The 21,529-nt window shown below is 35.8% G+C and overlaps 1 protein-coding gene across 2 annotated transcripts in view; it reads right to left on the bottom strand.

The window, feature by feature from the left end:
- TTC17 (tetratricopeptide repeat domain 17) overlaps positions 1–21,529 on the bottom strand; it is a 112,161-nt gene that overhangs the window by 58,203 nt on the left and 32,429 nt on the right. For both annotated transcript variants that reach the window (XM_043909708.1, XM_043909718.1), the window contains exons 7-16: positions 20,984–21,128; positions 20,409–20,548; positions 18,789–18,949; positions 17,122–17,234; positions 15,157–15,303; positions 13,543–13,658; positions 13,221–13,386; positions 11,971–12,048; positions 11,615–11,839; positions 4,884–5,070 (exon numbers count right to left, since the gene is read on the bottom strand). In XM_043909708.1, coding sequence (XP_043765643.1) covers positions 4,884–5,070; positions 11,615–11,839; positions 11,971–12,048; positions 13,221–13,386; positions 13,543–13,658; positions 15,157–15,303; positions 17,122–17,234; positions 18,789–18,949; positions 20,409–20,548; positions 20,984–21,128 — 1,478 coding nt within the window. The remainder of the gene's footprint in view (positions 1–4,883; positions 5,071–11,614; positions 11,840–11,970; positions 12,049–13,220; positions 13,387–13,542; positions 13,659–15,156; positions 15,304–17,121; positions 17,235–18,788; positions 18,950–20,408; positions 20,549–20,983; positions 21,129–21,529) is intronic.

Below are 21,529 nucleotides of genomic sequence, written 5' to 3'. Positions count from 1 at the left end.
CAGAGATATTACTTTGCCAACAAAGGTCCGTCTAGTCAAGGCTATGGTTTTTTCAGTGGTCATGTATGGATGTGAGAGTTGAACAATAAAGAAAGCTGAGTGCAGAAGAACTGATGCTTTTGAACTGTGGTGTTGGAGAAGACTCTTGAGAGTCCCTTGGAATGCAAGGAGATCCAACCAGTCCATCCTAAAGGAGATCAGTCCTGGGTGTTCACTGGAAGGCCTGATGCTGAAGCTGAAATTCCAATACTTTGGCCACCTCATGCGAAGAGCTGACTCACTGGAAAAGACCCTGATGCTGGGAGGGATTGGGGGCAGGAGGAGAAGGGGATGACAGAGGATGAGATGGTTGGAAGGCATCACTGACTCGATGGACATGTGTTTGAGTAAACTCGGCGAGTTTGTGATGGACAGGGAAGCCCAGCGTGCTGCAATTCATGGGGTTGCAGAGTCGGACACGACTGAGCAACTGAACTTAACTGAACTGAATTGAACCATTGGTCTTATGTTTTCTAGTGTAAGAAAAACAATACTGAATGAAGAATACTAAAAATAAAGTAAAATTATGCATATCAGAGATATAATAACAGAAAAATATATATTGCTTAAGTAGTAGAAAACATCTTTGTTAGATATAACTTTTTAATTTTCAAATTAGTGAAGCTGAAGAATGAAAGTATTTAGAAGTTTGGAATAATAAATATGTGGAAAATCCACTATCATAAATATTACAGATACAATATTCACATTTTGCTTATACTGCTATTAAAATTATTTTCCATCTTTCATCTTTAGAGAAGATAATAATTACTGCTTCATGAAAGTTCATTTTCTGTGAGACACTGTTATTTTCACTTTTTTTTACAAAAGTCCTTTTATAGGGTTGAGCACTCAAGAGAACTTCCTTATATTCAAAAGCATGATAAGTTTGACAGATTCCATTTTACTTTTAAAAAGGCCAAGCATGCTGTTACTGGACTTCCCTGGTGGCTCGGACGGTAAAGCGTCTGCCTACAGTGCGGGAGACCCAAGTTCGATCCCTGGGTCGGGAAGACCTCCTGGAGAAGGACATGGAAATCCAGTCTAGTACTTTTGCCTGGAAAATCCCATGGATGGAGGAGCATGGTGGGCTACAGTCCATGGGGTCGCAAAGAGTTGGACACGACTGAGGACCTCATTTCACTTCACTTCACTTCATGCTGTTATTGAAAAGAGTTTGTTCAAGTGGCCAATTCAGTTCTAGTTAAGTTAAACTATAAAATAACAAACCAATAAATGTGGGAAAAAAGTATGTATTTCTAAACTGGCAAAATAAATTGCTTAATCAAAGCTGGAGGCACTAGCTTCTGTATCACGGTCAACTTGAGGGTGGACAATTAAAAAAACCAATCTATATGTTTTCCTTTCCAGGATCCTTGAAACTGTAATGCTAATATAAAATACCTATAAAAGACAAGGCTTTACTAAATGGTATTCAAAGGAAAGAGACACGACGATGATAAGCAGTTAATATAAGAACACATGCAACTAATAAATGGCAGCAAATAAGATGACTTCTAGATTAATCAAAGTTTGGGAAAACTGTCAGATAAGTGATTCTTCACTAAATGTCACACTGTTAGCTATAAAGTCTTTAGAAGCAGGAAAACTGTGTGAACATAATGATAATGTACTTTTAAGCAGAATGAATCAATATTCAAAGCTAAATATATTACCTGTGCACATATTACAAAATATACACGCTGAAAATCTGTGTGAAAAATGTCCATGATTATATATGAAAAGCAATAAAATACTTGCTGATATTGAAAGACTGCTGATAATTTTACCATTTAGTTCATACTACCCAAGACATTATACACTACATTACACTTGCCAGAAAAAGTGTCTCATGTGGATCTTTAAAGAAAATGATTTGTGGAAAATTAATAATAGTGGTCAGAAAAACAGTTTTTTAAATGTTTTCCAAGAGTACTTAACTATTTTTGATCTTGAAAAACTTATCTGAAAAGCTTTCAGATTGGTAGCTTTTCAAATAGACTTTCATAAGAGAATTTTTTAGGTTGGGAAAGGGTGAAAAAGGGCAGCTTAAATTCTTATCCCAAAAAACCCAATTACAATACAAATTCCTTCGTTATTATATGGAAATAGAATCACAAGTCTTGCTGTCTCAGGAGACCTTGGTATAGTCATAGTAAAACCTTTGGACAGATAATATGTCAAACAAGTAAGATAACTTAAGATTCTTTCAATACTGCAAAAATGAAAAAGTAAAGGATAGACAGAATCATTTGAAGGTAAAGAAATGCTAATCATTACTCAGAGATTTTGCCTTCTTTTTCATCAAGCATTTAGTAAAGCTCAGAGATGACTGGAGTAAATGCAACTGTTAGGTTTTAAAACATAAGAAGTTTATCATTTTGATTAGAGGTGTTTGCACCTTTCAAATTTCAGCTTTTCAATGGAACTTGGCAAAGCAACCATCAATAAATAGGATTACTGTGGAAACAAGTAATACAAAAACACTGTCAAAGAAAAATTTAACACTGAAATTAGATCAGTATTATTAATGAGTTTTTAAACTTAGAAAATGCTACAGCATACATTTTCATTAAGGGTAACAGTATTTTTTTAGGAGTTAGCAGACACTGGATTCTTTTCTAAACCAATTAACTGCAATGTAAAAAGGTCTATTTTTTTTAATTAGAAAATTTTTTTAAACGGGCTCTCTCTGAAAGAATTAAAAACGGTATTCTCTCTTCCCAAGTCAAATTATTCTATTTTATTGTTATTGTATTGGATCCAATAATATTCTTGGACTAAACTGGACTATCATATACTACAATTCTGAGAAAGATCTGTTTCAAGTTAACAGTTTCCTGAACTAGTTGAGACCATGTTCTGGGGGAAAATGCTCAAGACAACTCAATTTCCTCTCTTGACATCAGTGACATAAAATAATAATGAATCTCAAAAAACTAAAATACTGGACTTTCCTGTGGTCCAGTGGTTGAGCCTCCATGCTTCCACTTCAGGGAGCATGGGTTCGATCCCCGGTTGGGAAAGATCTACATACTGTTCAAGGTGGCAAAAAAAAAAAAAGAAAGAAAGAAACTAAAATACTAAGAAAAGAAAAGGCTTTTAGGAAAGTTATCACTATATACATATAAAACCCTTCTCCCCAGTAACAGAAAAGAATCAAGAGAGGTGAGGGAGATGAGAGTAAGTAAAGAAAACAGGAAATAATCTATTAATATAAGCAGCTCATTGAAAAAAGTGAAAATTTGTTTATAAGGCAGTCCTTGCATGACCACAAAATTTTAAAAATCACAACTTATTTTCTAGTATGACGCAAGAAGATTCTTAACCTTTTGAGTCATATTTTGCATTCATCATGAATTTCTAATGGCTTACTTTTACTTAAGACCTACTCTGTGAAAATAATCTCATTTAGTTCTCCCCCAAAGTATATGAGATTCTACTCTTTCGTTTTATAGATTAGGACACACTTTACTGAGAATAGAAAGACAGTAATGGCAGAAGCAGGGCTCCAACGTGAATCTGTATGACTCTAGCACTAGCCACTGCACTGTACTGCCTGCTAAAACAGTGCCTCACGCCTTCAACAGTCACATACAAATTCTATTGTAGTTTAGATAGTGCTCAACACTGATCTGCAAGTGAGCTATGGTGTTATGCTGCTGAGAGATTTTTTTTGTTTCTTCACAAGAAAACTGGGCTCTGATATTTAAAATGACTAACTGCCTTCCATTAAAATCCTAAAGCAGTGTAGTAAAGTGAATCAAGAAAATGAATTTGAATGCCAAATCTGGTAATTATTGATGTCTTTTAGACAAGTCACTTAATGAAGTGTGTGTCACTTAAAAAAAATAATCTGATAGAAGGAGCTGGACTAGTCCTCTGGTCAAATACTGGATCTAATTTGAACATTAACAGAGCAACTACTGCGTGCTCTACAAAAGCAAGGTACTGAGGATCCATATGTACATAAACTGCACCACTCGTAATTCAAGTTAAACTCATTTTTTTTCCTTCCCAGTGAAGGTTCAGCAAGTAAATAATCAAATATTGTGGAACTACTATATTCAATATCCTATGATAAGCCACAAATAGAAAAGAATATAAAAAAGAATATATATATGTAAAATTGAATCACTTTGCTATACAGAAAAAATTAATATACCATTGTAAATTAGCTATACTTCAATAAAAAATATTGAAGAAAAAAAATACCATGGAACTCTTAGGGAGTTCTAATTGATAAACCTACAATAACTGAGATACTAACTCAAATACTTCTGACCCAGGTAGATACCCTTCTGCACACGCACGTACGTATATAGGCGTGGTGGTGGAGGGAGAAAGCAGAGGAATGCATAGCGGATACCACTTCACGTCAGGCAACTATTTTAAAGGTGCAGTAAAGGTCCGCCATCCGCCATCAGCTTCACTCAAAGCCAAGGGGCTGTATCGCAGTGAATGAGGATAGAAACACTGCTTCAAATCTCATGACACAGTTTGAATTCATGGCAGAAAAAAAACTTCCTTTGCCATAGGTATCAGTTATTGTAAAACATCAGAGATTTTGAGAGGGAAAAAAAACCTCACGGCTAATCAATCCCAACTGAATAATATACTTTAATCAGCCTTTCTCAAACTAGGGTTCTGGGAGAGAACTAAAGCCAAATGCTCCAGAGTATTTATATAGAAAGCAATGAATTAATTTCTTTTCTATGTATCTAGAATTATGCTAGTTAAGTAAAATCCTTGGGAAAATTAAGAAAATGATTTTCTGTGTTCTGTTGATCAAAACAGGAATCCCAACTGAACTCGTTATCTGGCCGGGATGAACAGCTGCTTACCACTGCAGACAGAAGAGGTGATGTTGTACAGAAAGGGATAAAACTGCATACAGCGGATCAGCTTCAGGCTGTTCTCACACTCGGGGCATTTGGTAGTTAATTTCAAAGCCTGTCTAAACGCCTCAAGTGCCCCACTGATATTCTTCAGAGCAAGGTAAGCATTTCCCAGGCTCAAAAAGGTCAGGGGCTGAAAAGAAAAAAAAGAAAAATCAGCAAAATTAATGAATTAATATTTTCTAAGCAATATAAAACCTTTACAGTTGTATGTCTTTTGGCTTTTTTTTAGGGTTATTCTATAAAAGTTACCCCAGCTGTCCATTTTATTCACATCAGCTAATTCTAAGCTGTTTAACATAAATTTATTTTTTACCTTTTTACTAAGATAAAAATTACATCAACTGTGTAATGTACATTAGTCTTAACTGTACAGCTGTAAACACCGCTCATCTAAAGATATGCAACATTTAGAACATGTCTAGTACCCTGAGAGGCTCCCTTGGGCAACCCCACCCCCAACTCCAGATGTAACCAATGATATGATGCTGTGACTTCTATCACCACAGATTACTGCCACCTGTTCTTGAACGTCACATAAACAGAATCAAACAGCATGTTCCCTTGTGCATATAACATGTACCCTTCTGTAGCTTCTTTTACTCAACCAAACCTGTAAGACTTTTTTTGGGTATACTATATGTTCACTCTTTTTTAAAAAAATTGATGTATGATATATCCACATGTGAATACACCACATTGTTCATCCATTCTCCTACTGATAGGCAGTTACAGGATTGTTTTTGGTTTTTGATCTACCACAGATAAATTTACTATGAAGTGAACATTGTTGTAAATGTCTTCTGATACACATATTACTCATTTTCCTTGGGTATACATTTAGAAGTGGTTCTTAAGATAGGCATACATTTAGTTTTAAGAGATCCAAGCAAATAGTTTTCCAAAATGGACATACAGACTTAATACTCCTACAAGGAAGTGTGAGAATTCACTGACTTGGTATTGTCAGTTTTTAAAATTTAGCTGTTTAAGTGAGATGCTTAAGTGGCACCTCACTGTGATTTTAATTTGCATTTCCTTGATCAGTAATAATATTGAAACATTTTTTATACACTTAGTGGCCATTTTGGTACACTTATTTCTGAAGGGCTGTTGTTTTCCTCATTAAAAAAAATGGGTTGTTGTTTTTTTCTTACTGATATATATATACTATACATGAAGTCTTTGTTGGACATATTTATTGCAAATATCTTTCCCAGGCTATCATTTGCCTTTTTATTTTCTTAATGGCATCTTTTGATAAACAGAAATTCTTAATTTTAATGAAGTTCAGTTTACATATTTTTTTCTTTTGTAGTTAGTGCTTTATGAAATCTTTGCCAGCTATAAGGTAATGAAGACTTTCTCCTATGTTTTCATCAAGAAGTTTTATTGTTTTCTCTTTCACATTATGGTACATGATCCACCTCAAATTAATTTTGTATACAATGTGAGGTAGGAGTCAAGGTTCATTTCTTTTTCCATAGAGGATATCCAAATACTCCACTACTACTTACTGAAAACCCAGAGCTCCCCCAGACACTAAACTACAGGTGTGCCTTCGTCATAAATCAGCTTATTTTTAATGTCTCTATTTTGTTCCACTTGCGTATTTGAGTATCTTTGTGCCAATTCCACTGATTTAATTACAGTAAGTCTTGAAATCTGATAATGAAAGTCTTCCAACTCTGTTTTTATTTCTCTAACCCCCAAATCTTTGTGCTATTCTAAGATCCATTTTTATGTAGATTTTTGAAACTACTCATCAATTCACACACACAAATACATGCAATTGCTGGGAGTTTGGGATGAAATTGAATCTATACATCAACTTAAAGAGAACTTACACCTTAACAATACTGAATCTTCCAATCCATGTACATGATATATCAATATACCACCATTTATTTACGTTTTCTCCTAGCAATGTTTTGTAATCAGGATAGAAATCTTGTGCACCTTCCTTTAGATTTATTTCTAGATATCTGCTTTTTTGATGCTATTGTAAATAGTCTTAAAATTCTATTTTCCAATTTTTTTTTGAGACTTTGTTTTTATAAGCAGCCCAAAGTATTCAGCTGATGTCATTTTAGTGGAAATATGCCTATGCTTAGTATTTGCTGTGTACAAACCATTTATTCTACACTTATTTTATCATTAAAAATATTTTAAAAGATTTAAGAATGTTGTATTCCCAAACTGCACAGTCTATCTCCATGAAAGCAATACTTATAATTTCTTTTTTAAATCATGAAAGTATGATGATACATTTACAGAAGACTTGGAAAATACAGAACAAAGTTACACACAGTTCCACTATATATTACAATTATTTTTTTAAGTAGTTAAATTAAGATTTTTAGTTGGAGTTTTAATATCAAACTCTCAAAATTGAAAGAATGAATAGTCAGAAAAGTAGGAGGATACAGCAGATCTGAAAAGAACTATGAACCAATTCAACATAATTAAGATTTATACAATTTTCACACAACAGCAGGATACAAATTCTACTTAAGTTCTCATAGACTATAAACCAGGAGATATTAGAACATGCAACACCTATAATTTATCAGCTACTGCTTCTGATTCAGGCTACTGCTTCTGATTCAGAAACATCTCACTATAACCAAGCCAAGGTTTACAAAATATTCCAGATTAAAGAGGTCTACTGTAAGTAGTTCTCAAGTTACACTTAAAGTATTACTTAGAGGTTTACAAGATGTAAAATTAAATTCCATACTTAAATTAAGTGTCTTTATATTTCCCATTAGGAAACAAAGTATCATGATTATCCCTACAACTACAATGATAGTTGGGCAAATATCTTGTATTCAGATGAACTGTTCAGTGTTTTAAAAAAAACAGTAATTTTCATGAATTCAGTCAGAAAATAATTACTGAGTGATTGTTTTCACTGTGTTTCAAATACTGTTTTTCTTACTGGGGATACAGCAGAAAACATGAAAGACAAACCTCTGCCTCAGTGGATCTTAGAGTCTCGTGTCACATAACTGTGGGGATGTTATACAATTGTGAGTAAAATGTGATAAAGGAAAGAACAGCAGGGAAGAGACATAAGTAGTACTAAGAGTTGGGAAGAGAGTGGCATTTCCAATATAGTAGCAATGGAAAGACTTACTGCAAAGTTAGTATTTGTAAAAGATTTTAAGGAGATGAGGCACAAACTAGGAAGAATCTTAGTGGGATGAAACATTCCAAGCAGAAAGAACAGAAAATGCAAAGGTCCTGAGGAGGGACCAGAGCGAGCATGTTCAAGGAACTGCATGGAGGCAAGTGAGGCCAGAACAGAATGATCAATGGAATGATCTCACAGACATGAGACAGGAAAAGTAACAAGGTCACGTAGGACTTTCTACCCCATTATAAATTCTTGTCTCTTATTGTGAGTTACATGGAGGGACACTGAAGAGATTTGAATAGACAAATGACAACATCTGATTTTTAATAATAATCTCATTGTTTGCTGTAATATGAATAGACTATAGGGTGATAAAAGCAAAAAACTTAGAAACTAGTTAGGAGGCTACTGAAATAATCTAGATAAAAGATAATGATGGTTTGGATAAAAGATAATTAATGATGGTTTGGGTAAGATAGCAGTGGAAGTGAAGTGAAAGTCACTCAGTCATGTCCAACTCTTTGAGACCCCTAGACTGTAGCCTGCCAGGCTCCTGTGTCCATGGAATTCTTCAGGCCAGAATACTGGAGTGGGTTCCCTTCTCCAGCAGATCTTCCCAACCCAGGAACTGAACCCAGGTCTCCTGCATTGCAGGCCGATTCTTTACCATCTGGGCCACCAGGGGAGACAGCAGTGGAGATGAAGATAAATAGTGAAATTCTGGGTATATTTTAAAAACAGAATCAGCAAGCTTAATTAATAGATCATATCTGCTCTTAGAGGAGAAAGGTTCGAAGGATAACTCTAAGTTTCTATCTTAAACTACTGGCTTCACCGTTTACAGAAATGGGGAAGACCAAGACCAAATTGGAACAATGTTAAGGAGCTTAGTTTTGGCCTGCAGTTTTAGTGTTTCAGACATTCAATATGTTTCAGATATTCAAGTGGAGATGTCAGATAAACTGCTGAATAAAGGAGTCTGGAGTTCAGAGCAAAGTTGATACATGAGTCAATAAGGAAAGCATAGTGTTCTTGAGATGTGGTTCTGGAACAACTGGATATCCATGTGGATATGAACTTTGATTTCTACCTAACATCACAAAGAAAATTTAACCTGAAATGGATCATAGGTCTAGATGTAAAACCTGAAACTATAAAACATCTAGAAGACAGCACAGGAAAAGATCTGTGTATATCCAAGAGTCAACTATTTAAAGACAAACCATAGAAAACAAAACCAAAACAGGACTATTTTTTTTCAACCTTCTTATGAAGACATCTTAAATCTAAGAATAGAAAGCAAAAGGAAGAAGATAGTAAATTAAGGGAATTTTTAAAAGCTAAGATAAAAAGGCAAGGAGAGAAAGTATTTTTAACATATGACAGATGGAGTTTAAAAGACTTTACTGTATAAAGAATTCATGTAAAATTTTAAAGATTCTAACAAAATGGACAAAATTCCCACATAAACTTTTACTTTAAAAATACAGCTGAAATACAATATCCTTAAAATAGGATAAAGAAATTTGTTACAACAGAGAAGTGAAAATTTTTTTAAGTAAATTTGTTTTACAAACGCTAATACAGAAGCGGTGTGACTTGACTATAAAGAGTGTGAACTCTGAGGCCAATCTCCTGACTTCAAATCCAAGCTCTTTGATTTTCTATAAATCCCTTCAGTTTTCTTTTTCTATCAAATGGGTAAATCTTATCTCAGAGGGTTGTGTGGATTAAATGAGTTATTACATGTAAAGTGCTTCGTATGGTGCACTAGAAAACAATAAAAGTTAGCAGTTATTTCAATTGCTTGGTAATGTATTATCTGGTGATAATACTAGAGAAATGAATATCCACAGATCTTGATTATGGCAACATATATTTGCTCAAATCTTTTTCTGAATTGTTTAGTAGTCTGTATCAAAGGCATCAAAATATTCATTCTACCAGCAATCTTTCCTAAGAAAATTTTCTTTACACAATCATTTAAATTGATGGCTGTAAAAACTATATAGTAATAATTTTTTTATATAATAAGGTTTAAAGGTCACCAAAGTTACAGTAAGGGGCTTCCTTGGTGGTTCAGTGGTAAAGAATCCTCCTGCAATGCAGGACCACACAAGACATGGGTTCGATCCCTGGGTTGGAAAGATCCCCTGGAGGAGAGCATGGCAACCCACTCCAGTGTTCTTGCCTGGAGAATCCCATGGACAGAGGAGCCTGGCGGGCTACAGTGCATAAGGTCACAAAGAGTTGGCGACAACTGAAGTGACTTAGCAAAGTAACAGTAAGGTTACAACGTACAAAATATTTATGTAGAGGGAAAGCTTACAAGGAAATACTTCCAAATGTTGACAGTTGGGGGTAGGGTCTGATGAAGGTATATTCAGGGGTACCTACCCTGATTCACTGATTTATCTTTTTATTCTTGTTACAGCACCACAGTATTTAACTGAAATTTTAGTAGAATTTTCAAATATATAAAGGCAACTAATCTCTAAAGTAGCTCTTTTTTCTTCGGAAGAATACTGCCTAATTGCCTTGGGTGACGGTGCGAAAAAAGTGAACCCTTACAAGCATGAAGGGAGTACAGCTGTGCTGAGCCTTCTATTTGCGTGTTCTCTTTATCATATCCCATATAGAGCATCTGTTCTACTATACCCACACCTGACACTGTAAACATTTGATAAATACTTGATGTACTTCTCTGGCAAGCTGGTCTTTGTGTATAACACAGTGGTTGTAAACTTCTACTTAAAATCCAGTTGTGAATTTATTTCAAAGGAAACTTGTAATAGGCAACATTTCCTTCTAATACTGAAAGAAATTAGTTTGGGGACACCTCAAATAAACCTAAGCCATTCATGCACAGTTCTTCTAAAAGTTTCTTTGGGTATAAAACTTGGAAACATTTAGACACTAAGTATAAAAGCAATTTAATTATATATTTATTATAACTGCATTTCATCAAACCTAAAATGTCATCAATTATAACATGCATCCTTATTTCAGAGATGTTAATATATGAAAAAAAAAGGAAGTGGTATTTTAGAAACTATGAAATAAAGTAATAAACTACAAAGCAGAGATGTAATTCCATGGACTTCATGTGGAAGGTTCAAGGTACGAACCTATCTATCCTTATCAAAACAGCCTTTAAACTGTGCTCTGGCTTGGTTGGTATAAAGATTTTAAGTTGTAAAACAATATAACACTAAAGGATGTGCATGCTGTAATGAGTAAGATAAAATGAGAAGCAGATGTTTCCGACATAAAAAGGTGGCAAGTGTATTTTTAGCAGCCATGTCATTCTTATTTAAATATGTTTCTAAAAATAAACTACATAATTTATAAACTTCATTTAAAACAGAGATAAACACATCAAAAATATAACAAAAGCCCTCTTACAATATGCACATTCTACTCTGAAAAATAAAACATGAGATTTCTTTATGCCCTCTCTACAAAAATACAACAAATACTCTGAATTTGAGTTACCACTACTTAGTACATATGGCTACAAAGGAACATGAAACCTCACCTCAGAGCTATTGATGGCCAAAGCTTGAAGTAGCAGTTTGGTGGCGTCAAGATGAAGGCCATAGTGAATCAAAAGGTTGGCCAAGTTAACAAGAGGAACGTCCTGGTATTGAAGGGGGGCCAAATTCAAAGCCCTCTGAAGACAAGCAATAGCAAAAGTGCTGTTTCCTACTGCTCTCCAGTAGAGTCCAGCTTCATTGAGGATCAGCCAGACAGGAGCATTCGGCTGAAAAAGCCCAAACACTTAATTCAAGAAGACAGAACTCATGCTAAAAAGAATTTTTAATACATGCATTGTAACTTTTAATTACAATTACCCAGCATTTAAATTTCAGATGTCTGAAGTAGGCGGCTCACCTTGTTAATAGCATGAAATAAGAAAGACCCAATTTCTTCTTCTGGGATAGTATAGTTATTAATACGGGAAAGCAAAATCTGAAAACATTAAAAGGAAGACTGAATCAATTGAAAATAACAGGGAAGACATTTGAAAAGAATTTCTACAGATCCTTACTTGAACTCTTCAGGAACAGCTAATTTGAATAGACATTTATAATTTATATATATAACATGAGGTCACTGACATACCAGCAGGTGTTACCTTACTCACATGTATGCCTTAGTTTCAACTAAAAAAAAAAAATCAAAAGACATATACAGCACATACATTATTAAGATGATCTATCATTTCCCCATTAAAGTCAACCTAAGTGTCCAGAACCAAATGAGAAATTATTCAGAAAACAAAGCATGCAATACCTGATGCAATTATCTGCTATCCTTCCTAGCTGGAAAAGCACCAGATCCTCAGTTAATCACTTTATATTCCTGAAGCATTTATGTAAATGTGAACAACTCTAAGAAAGGGATCATGGTCTGTTTATCTTTGTATTCCTAAAACTCCAAACACTGCCTGGAACATAATGTTTTTTTGCTTCAGTAAATGTTGAATGAAAGCAGTAACTACTCATAGTTTCAAAATTAAATTTAACAAAGGTCATTGTGATGGTTTGTTTTCTCTGTAAAAAGGAAATTTTTTCATTTGTATCCATGGAATGGTGTTTACCCTAGGATTTATATTCAGTAATAAGATTCCTAGTTACACATAGCTTATAGGAACTATGGAAGACAGCCTAACAGAAAATATTTATAATGTTTGCCAAGAGGTTATCAAATTCATACAAATTCCTAAGGACCTCATATGAGTCCAAAGCAGGGCTGATAAGGCCAAGGAAAGAGAATCCTCAAGCTTTCAATTTCAATTATACAAACTTCTGGTGGCTTGGAGGATGCAAAGCTAAACTGCAGTGGTCAGAATGGCCTTCACTAGGTAAACAGAGTTCTACATGACTCATCTTTGTGGCCCTCTTAGAGGAACAGTGCTTAGGTGGTCTGTGTAAACAGCAACCCCAAGGAACACTTTGCTGGCAGCCCTTCAACAGTATGACTGACTTCTTAATAATTTCACTAATTCTTTAACTCAGTCCTCCGGTTTTATAAACTTAGAGCTCAACAACTGCCCTCTATTCAATTTTTGCTCCACCGATGAGGCTTGTGAAATCACCCAGAATGGACGGCAATAAACGCCAAGCCTAAGTGAGCCTTACTTTTCGTGCATGGTCATCTGGCATTTTGGCTTTCAGATCCATGCGGACCTCTAATTCTTTGACTAAGTAGGACAGGGTCTGGCTTTTTCTGATGTCAGTTATGGAACAGTCAGGGGTTTGGGCCTCTTCTTCTGAAGAATAATCATCACTGTTGAGTTCGTGGATCCTGGCACAAGAAAAAGGAACAAAATTCATATTTTCAAAGTTTGGGTGACTTCAAAATAAAGACTTAACCTTTCAGGTCCAAGGCTGGTGCTCTCAAAGAACCGCCAGATGATAATCATGCAGAATCAAGTGCTTTGCCATATCCATAAGCACTTGCCTGAGTCCTTTGTTTTCCGGAGGCAGAAAATACGTTGGCAATTCCCCACCAACAGGGACTCTAGGATAGCTTTCTGCACAATCAGCTCTTTTAGGCCACAGAATATGCTGCTTGTCCTAACAGAGAAAAAAAGTTTCTCATAAATTTCTTCAGAGTCAATACTTCAACATGCTAAATGAACTTTTAAAAGAACATAAATGTTAGCAGGAAAACCAAACAACAATTTAGTATTTTAGGATCTAGAGACTGAGGTAGACTCTAGAATATTTTTTCTACTGTGGACTGTTAGTCTAAGTCAGTAATTCTACCTGCTCTACCACAGACTGGCTCAGGGCTGGGCAGGCTTAACTCAGCTGAGCCAGTAAGACACAGGGAGAGGTTTGCTTCGGGATTCCAGGAAAGAAATAACAGTCTTAGTCTCTTAAGCCACAGAAGCAAAATCCACATTGTTCCAGCTGCTGCTGGCTGTCGCCTCATTACCATGAGGAAGAACAGATCTTGGATGGAACCAATACAGTGGATACCAAATTAAAGAAGAGGAAAACAATGGGTTACTGGGCCACTGATCAACCAAAGTTTGCTCTATCTTTGGATTTCCTATAATACGAGGTGAATTTTCTTTTAAGTCAATTTGAGGTAAAGTTTGTGACATATACTGGGAAGCACAAAGACACGTAAGAAACTGGCCCAGAAAACTATTTTCCCCTTAACTAAGACCTTTTCTTTGCCAATGCCAACGTTTAACAGTTATTTTATTTGTAAAATTCCATTTTTCTAAATATAAATAATTAGTACCAGACATTTACTAAACTTATAGCCTGAAGCTTTCAAACTTGGGAGTTTACATTTCATATAATTAAATATAAGTGGCTGTATTAATTCTGTTAAATTTCTGAAAATTTAGTAGTGAGGACTTCCCTGGTGGCTCAGATGGTAAAGAATCTGCCTGTAATGCAGGAGACCCAGGTTCAATCCCTGGGTTGGGAAGATTTCCTGGAGAAGGGCATGGCTACCCACTCCACTATTCTTGCCTGGAAAACCCCACGGGCAGAGGATCCTGGCAGGCTACAGTCTATGGAGTCACAAAGAATTGGACATGACTGAGTGACTAACACTTAAAAAAAAACAAAACAATGTTTCTGTCTTCATATCTTGATATCTCCACTGGCTAACATATAATTATCTCTTAGCTAGCTTAGAAATACATATTCATATACTTGTTTATTTTCTGTACCTTCTGCAACAAGGGGAGCTCCAGCAGAGCAAGGAACCTGGTATATAGCTGTGAGCTCAGTGAAAGAATGCTGACTGAATACATGAAATATATACAAACACACACTTAGGCCAAGTTTAGAAAATTGTGGGGGCTGGTAATTTTACTTAGAGCTTTGATTTGACATCAGGGTGTCTATCTGCCCCATGTGGCTGGCAAGAAATCAAGACAGATCCTATGTCCTATTTATCCACCACCTAGCAGAAGGCCTTCCATTTAATCTCAGCTTAACAACTTCTTGCTCAACAGTGACTGCAGCCATATTAATCAGTGGAGTTGAGGGCCACTCCTTTAAGAAATCTTACCTGAGAAAACTCTTTCATCATCCTCTACTAACTTACCCTATATGCATTAGAGTCCCTGCCCCAGATCCAGAGAACAGAATGGGCTACAGGAGAAGACTGGACCAAATCACTGATATCACTCTGATTTGTTTGAACATCAAAGTTCACAGACATCATACTGGAGGTTGAGGAATCTTCACCAAACTAGAAAATGAAAAGAAAAGTTCAATCAAATTGAAAGCAGAAAAGCAGTTGTGACTCAGATTTAACTTAAACCCAAAATGTTAGTGAATAAATCAAAATTAGAAGGAAATCAGAAAGTAGGTCAGCTAAAAAGCAATCAGATCTTTAATTTTCAGAACCATGCCCCAATAGTATTCTCTCACAGATAATGCATAGCTAGCAACTTTCAATCAACTATGCTGCGGATGCGTGAGAAAACTAGTGTGGGCTGTTTTCTTCTCTGTCCATTTCCTTTCTATGATTTAGTCTCTCACAGGTTTAACTGATTTAAATGGCTGATTCAGAGGTTTGGTTCATTCTTCTCCCCTGTCTGGACTAAAGTGATAACTACTCTATAAAATTATTGTGCTTAATATACCTATCACTTAGGCATTAAATACTATTGCACAATCAATTTCAAATATGTATAGCCTCCCCACAAACCAAAGAACAATATCTGATACTCTCACAAGATACCATATTTCCTATGTATTTCTGGAACCTTGTTAGAAAAGAGAGTAGGACTAAGATGGGATGGAGTAGGAAAAACATGAGTAAAAGGAATGAATATGATGAATTTATAGCTCTATGCCTTGATGAATAGGAATATAGTCTTTCACTATATAGAGGTGATGAAATTCATGGATACCTAATACTGGAAGCTACACTGGTACATGGCAGTCTTCCAAATGGTCTGTCTTGAGACCATTATGATTTCTAAAAGTTACACTGTGTTTCAGTCTATTTCATTTCTAAATATTCCCCTTTTCTGCTTAAAATGCTTGGATTTAAGACAGGGAGCTACAATCTTAGTGGGTATCAGCCTGTTCTTCCTTTACTACTCCTGAAAACTAAATATGGGATATTGCTAGAAGCTGGCTCACAATAATCATAGTAAGCTTTTGGCCTCTATTACTATTTCTCTTCCTAAATGACCTCTTAATTTTTGCTTCTTACTCTTTCCCAATGTCTGGGGTTTTTTTTTTTTTTCCCCCCAGATTAAAGTGTTCTAATTTTTCATGGTCTGTCTTTCTATAGATGCTGTCCTGATCTCTTAATTACTTTAACTGCTTCTCACTAGAAGTTTCTGTATCTATGATTAAGGACATGATGGGTTTTCTATAGGATATAATAAATGTTATTTTATTTCCAGTATCCTTTTGAATGAAAACTGGACTCTGGTTGTACTTACTATCTATATCAGCATCAGTTACATGCCATTTGGTATCATTATGTACTATTTCTTCCCAACTAGACAGGCTGGGATGTTATGTGCATGTGTGACTGTATGTGTATGTGTATGTACCTATGTGGACTTACACAGAGACAGAAGGAAAGAGAAAACATGCAAACAGCAATGGCACTTAATAAACATTTCTTGTTGATAATGATCATTTTGTTAATGTTTTTGGTTGAAGCAACATAACTGGACTGCTGACTTTGGCAAAGAGCATGGCTACTCTTTCCCAAATTGTAAATTAGAGGTCTTACTAAAATAAGTTATAAGGAAAGGTAAAGGCTTTGACTCATAGACCAATTCTAGCTCTCATGGTAAAGACAGGAATTAAACACATATGAAAACACAAATACAGCTAGTGCTTTAGGAAACAGAAATATCATTCATGAAGTAACTGAGTACTCTCTATAAATCTGACTTCAAAAACATAACAGATACTCAAAATCTTAAAATGACAATCACACATTTTAGAGATCAATTATACAAGGAATTGGGGGTGGGAGAGCAATGTTACTCTTGATATGCAAAAGTTTATAAGAACTAGAAGAGACCAAGGAAAAGACCTGGACATAGTCCACATTTTCAAAGATATCACCACGATGGTAGCGCACAGGTTGGTCCCACTGGCAATGTAAACTATGCTGCTGGTTGACCAGACGGCATATCTGATGATTTCCTGGGATACAAAAGGAAATTAAAACTGATGAAAAGATCAACAATGCCAACACAATTTTCTTAGTCTAAGTCATGTAGTATCAACCCTGTATTCTTCAGAGCCTGGCAGAGTACTTATGGAGGGGTACTCATCCAGGGGAAAACTCCTTAATGGTTAATTAAATCATTCCAAAGCCTCAATTTCTCCATCTATAAAACAAAGGCACCACTAAATAATCACTGAGGTGTCTTCTGGCAATTCTATGACTGTAAAATCTACTGATTAATGGTTTTAAGACTGCCAATCTCTCTGGAGACAATTTGCTTTATATGCTTCATAACTTTTTCAAATGTATATATAAGAGCTCTGGTTGCATTTTAGTACAGACTGAGCAGTAAGTAATCCCAAGGACCAAACATACTCTTTACACTCAAAATAGCAAAGAAAATTTGACAGGTGAATTGTAAAATGGGACTAGAAATGGTCATGTTGTCCAGTCACTCAGTCACGTCCAATTCTTTGTAACGCCAAGAGGCTGTAACAGACTCTATTTATCAAGCAAGAGGATATAATATAAGGGATTCTATTCATTTACTCTTTGGTGTCAAGTTGTCATATCTGCTCCCACAGGGTTTGATCGTAAATGAAACATTCTGGGAACAACCAAATCACTGGTATGCTGTTAACGCCAGTTCCTTTAGACGAGTGGTTCTGTTTTGGGGTCACAGGCTGTAAGAGATGTTCATAACGGGATGTCCCCAGCGGTCTAGTGGTTAAGACTCCATGTTTCATCTGCACAGGGCACATGTTCAATCCCCGGTCAGGAAACTAAGAATCTGCATATCTACACGGTGTGCCTCCCCCACGCCCCCACAAAGAGCTATATATCGTCTTCCCAGAAAAGAAGTTGTGCATATACACAATATTGTGTGTCATTTGGGGGAGGATTTCAGAATCCCCTGAAAGTAATCCACTGATGACTTTTTTTGCTTAAGACAAAGTCTAGTCTAAACTCTTCTAAAATAAAACATTTGTTTTTAATGAAAGAAAAAAAGAACATTTAGTCCTACTGCCAGTGTTGGCTGAAAAGTGTGAATTTTTTGTTTCCAGGGTGTGTCTGGCTTGCATTAACTCGCTGTAGTGCTATGTTACTCACAGTGAGCTTTCAGATCAGCAGCAGCAAATAGGAGTTTGTTAGAAAAACAAGAATCTCAGGCCCCACCTCAGACCTACTGAATCAGAATCTGCATTTTGACAAGATTTCCAAGACACTGACATGCATATTAAAGTCAGAGAAGTACCAGTGTTGGCCACAGAGGGCAAAAAACTGTTAGGACTCCTAGGATACAAAAGATTTGGCTTTCACTTTAAAATGTGAATTATAAAAAAGCTAGGAGGATGAAACTGGCTCCCAGGCCTGCTGGTCCACTTGCAGTGATAACTTCATTTTAAGATCCAGGGAAATCATAAGCACAATTTTACACTGCTTTGTGGCTACCTGAAAGTTATGAAGTGAAACACCCTAGACATGAGCTTCCTGATCTGCCTTTAAAATTACTTGGAATCAGGACTTACCTAATTGTGCCTCTTTTGCCATCTGTGTCTCATGGATGATATTTCTTAGGATCTGCTCTTCCTGAATCAGCTTATGTTTTTCTAGGATTTCCTGCTGTCTCAGGTAGTGGTCATGTTGCTTTTGATACTCCTTCAACTCATTCAGTGTTCGCTGGAGGGATCTTAACATTTTTTAATGCCAGGAAAAAGTTACAGAGCTTTAAAACTGTAAATGTTTAAGCCCACTTAAATACACAGATTTTCTGGTTCTCAGCAGAAATTGCAAGATTTTGACTTTTAACAAACAACCACTGTACCACCATCTCAAGAACCATGGGGCTAAATAAATGCTACCAGTTTATTAATATTTGGGTGGTAAAAAGACAGATGTGAAATTCTTCTCATAAATACAACAATTAATGACATTAAATGGTGTGGTGGACTTTTCAGGGGCCAAAAAAGATACAAAGCGATATACTATAAAGCTCTACAGATTTAACAACTCTGTTTTCCTCCACAAAGATTATATTAGTTCCACTGACATTCAAAGCCTTTCTAGAATCTTCCTTTTCTTTTGATTCTATCTAAACAAAAGGTTAAGGAAAAAAGGCCACAATACCAGGCTCTTGCATTGGAGCTCTTTGGTTTACAGATTTGGGTAAAAACCACAGAAACTGCTTGGAAAGGAATATTCTCTACCAGCTGATATCAATAAATCAGTGGCTTCATTATATTTAGTCACAAAAATCTTATTACTTATTACACTTGACATATGGAGGTTTAAGAGCTGAACAGATTGTGTAAGAAGAACATAATATTGGAAGAAGCTCAGCAAGGGCAAGTTCTGAGCAGGTATAACAGAAGCCAGGCAAAAACAAGCTATCATTCTATCCTTTTTTACTACATCAGGCTTTTAAACAGATTGGAAAATGGAAAATTTATTCATTAAATGGAAAATTCAATGAAATCCTAATCACTGAATTCTCTAATAATCAGACTCAAAATTCTGTAAGTGATGAACAATTTATTTCTGAATTATGTGAAGTTCCTTTACTGGTCTTATTATTTATAGAATTAAACACAGTACATTTTTTATTAAGTACAAGGACCAAGTACAATGGAATTCCATTACTGTGCAGCTTATACAAACCTGATTAAAACATGGGCCAAATAATCTCTCTCAACATCACTTAACCAATATAACAATAGCCCAACCCTAGGAGTCAAAGGGGAGAAAGATCGAACACAGCATGTGCAAGTGACTTCACTGACAGTCTAATTCATGGAAATAAAAATGCGATCAACAGAGTTACTAAGCATCTGGCAGTATCCCACTCCTTCATCAGACTTCATACCAGTAACTGATGATCAAGATTGTAAAGATTTAAATGATGGCATGTACTGTAAACATTCTCTATACCTAGAATCATGTACACAACCACTGACTTGTGCTAAGCCTCCTGGATCTGAAGAAAAAGGACAGGACTAGTAGTAGTGAAAAGGTGTTTTTCTTAATTCTAATGAACAAATTAACGCTGATTTCACCCTATACAGGTCTAACCTATGATCTATTGTGCTTCAATAAAATAGTGCTTTAGTAAAATTTTTTTTGCTTCAGTAAAATTTTTTCCTCCGAGTTACCTATGTTGCGCTTCCAGTTTCTGCTCAAGTTTTTGCTGACACAGGACAGCATGCTTCCTCTTTATGGCTTGCTCAAACCCAGGTTTGGCCTGTAAAGCATGGTCGTAACAGAGCACTGAGTGGTTATACTCCCCAAGCATCTAAAGAGACAAACACACACACACACACATACACAAACAGAGGAGGGAAAAATGTCAGCCTGGTTGTATCTGTCCAAATGTCCTTATGATTTATGAGATCACACCAAATTTCATACAGTGAACATCATCTCAATCAGTGGCCAAACCTCCATAACATGAAGCGATGCTGCATAGGATGGCTTAGTTCAAACAACTGCTGTCTTAAGAGGACTACTGTAAAGAAATTTAATATTCCTATTGATTTATTATTTTTTTTGTCAAGAGGCTAGGACACTTATGATTCATTACTGTTTGAGTTTTTTTTTCTCTTAAGTTTCTTCATTTTTATCCCCTTTCTCTTGTCTAGAACAGAAGAAGGGAAGAGGATATTTTTTAACTAGAAAAAAAAAAAGAAAGAACAACTGGATTGGTTCATGTAAAAAAAGTTGTATTTACTGCATATATGTTTCCTAAAGTGTAGTAGCTAGTGAAGAAGTCACTGTCGTCCAGAGCTGCATGGACCACGACAGCAGCGTCGGCAGAGAAGTGCGCTCTGTGCAGAACGTTCGCCAGGTTGACCAGGGCAATGTCTTTATTGTGCCTTCAAGAGGAGGAGAGATGTAATTAGACGTCAGGAAAGAAGCTTGTGCTCCACAATTATCTGTGACTACATTCAGAGCTGTTGGGCTTTGGAAAACAATTTTGAGTTTGCTTACAGATGGGGAAAATAATTTTAAAAAATCCTAATGTTTCATTTTACATCATTTACGGTGCTCATTCAATCTGATGGCTACAAATTTTGCCACAAAAATCAAGGCTGGCAGACATTTTATGATTTTAAAATGTATTTACGGCTGATGTTTGCTTTGAGAAAAATTTAACTTTTGATAACTTCTCCAGCCTAGGTCCTTACTTCCAAGTCCCAAGCAAGTCAGAGGGCATCTATATCGCATATTTTCCTTAACAGAAATCAGAAGTATGTTATGCCATTATCACTTTGAA

The sequence above is a fragment of the Cervus elaphus genome, chromosome 1 (assembly GCF_910594005.1).
Source record: "Cervus elaphus chromosome 1, mCerEla1.1, whole genome shotgun sequence".
Lineage (NCBI taxonomy): Eukaryota > Metazoa > Chordata > Mammalia > Artiodactyla > Cervidae > Cervus > Cervus elaphus.
The sequence above is the reverse complement of the archived record's forward strand: the minus strand, read 5'-3'. Positions and strand labels throughout refer to the sequence as shown.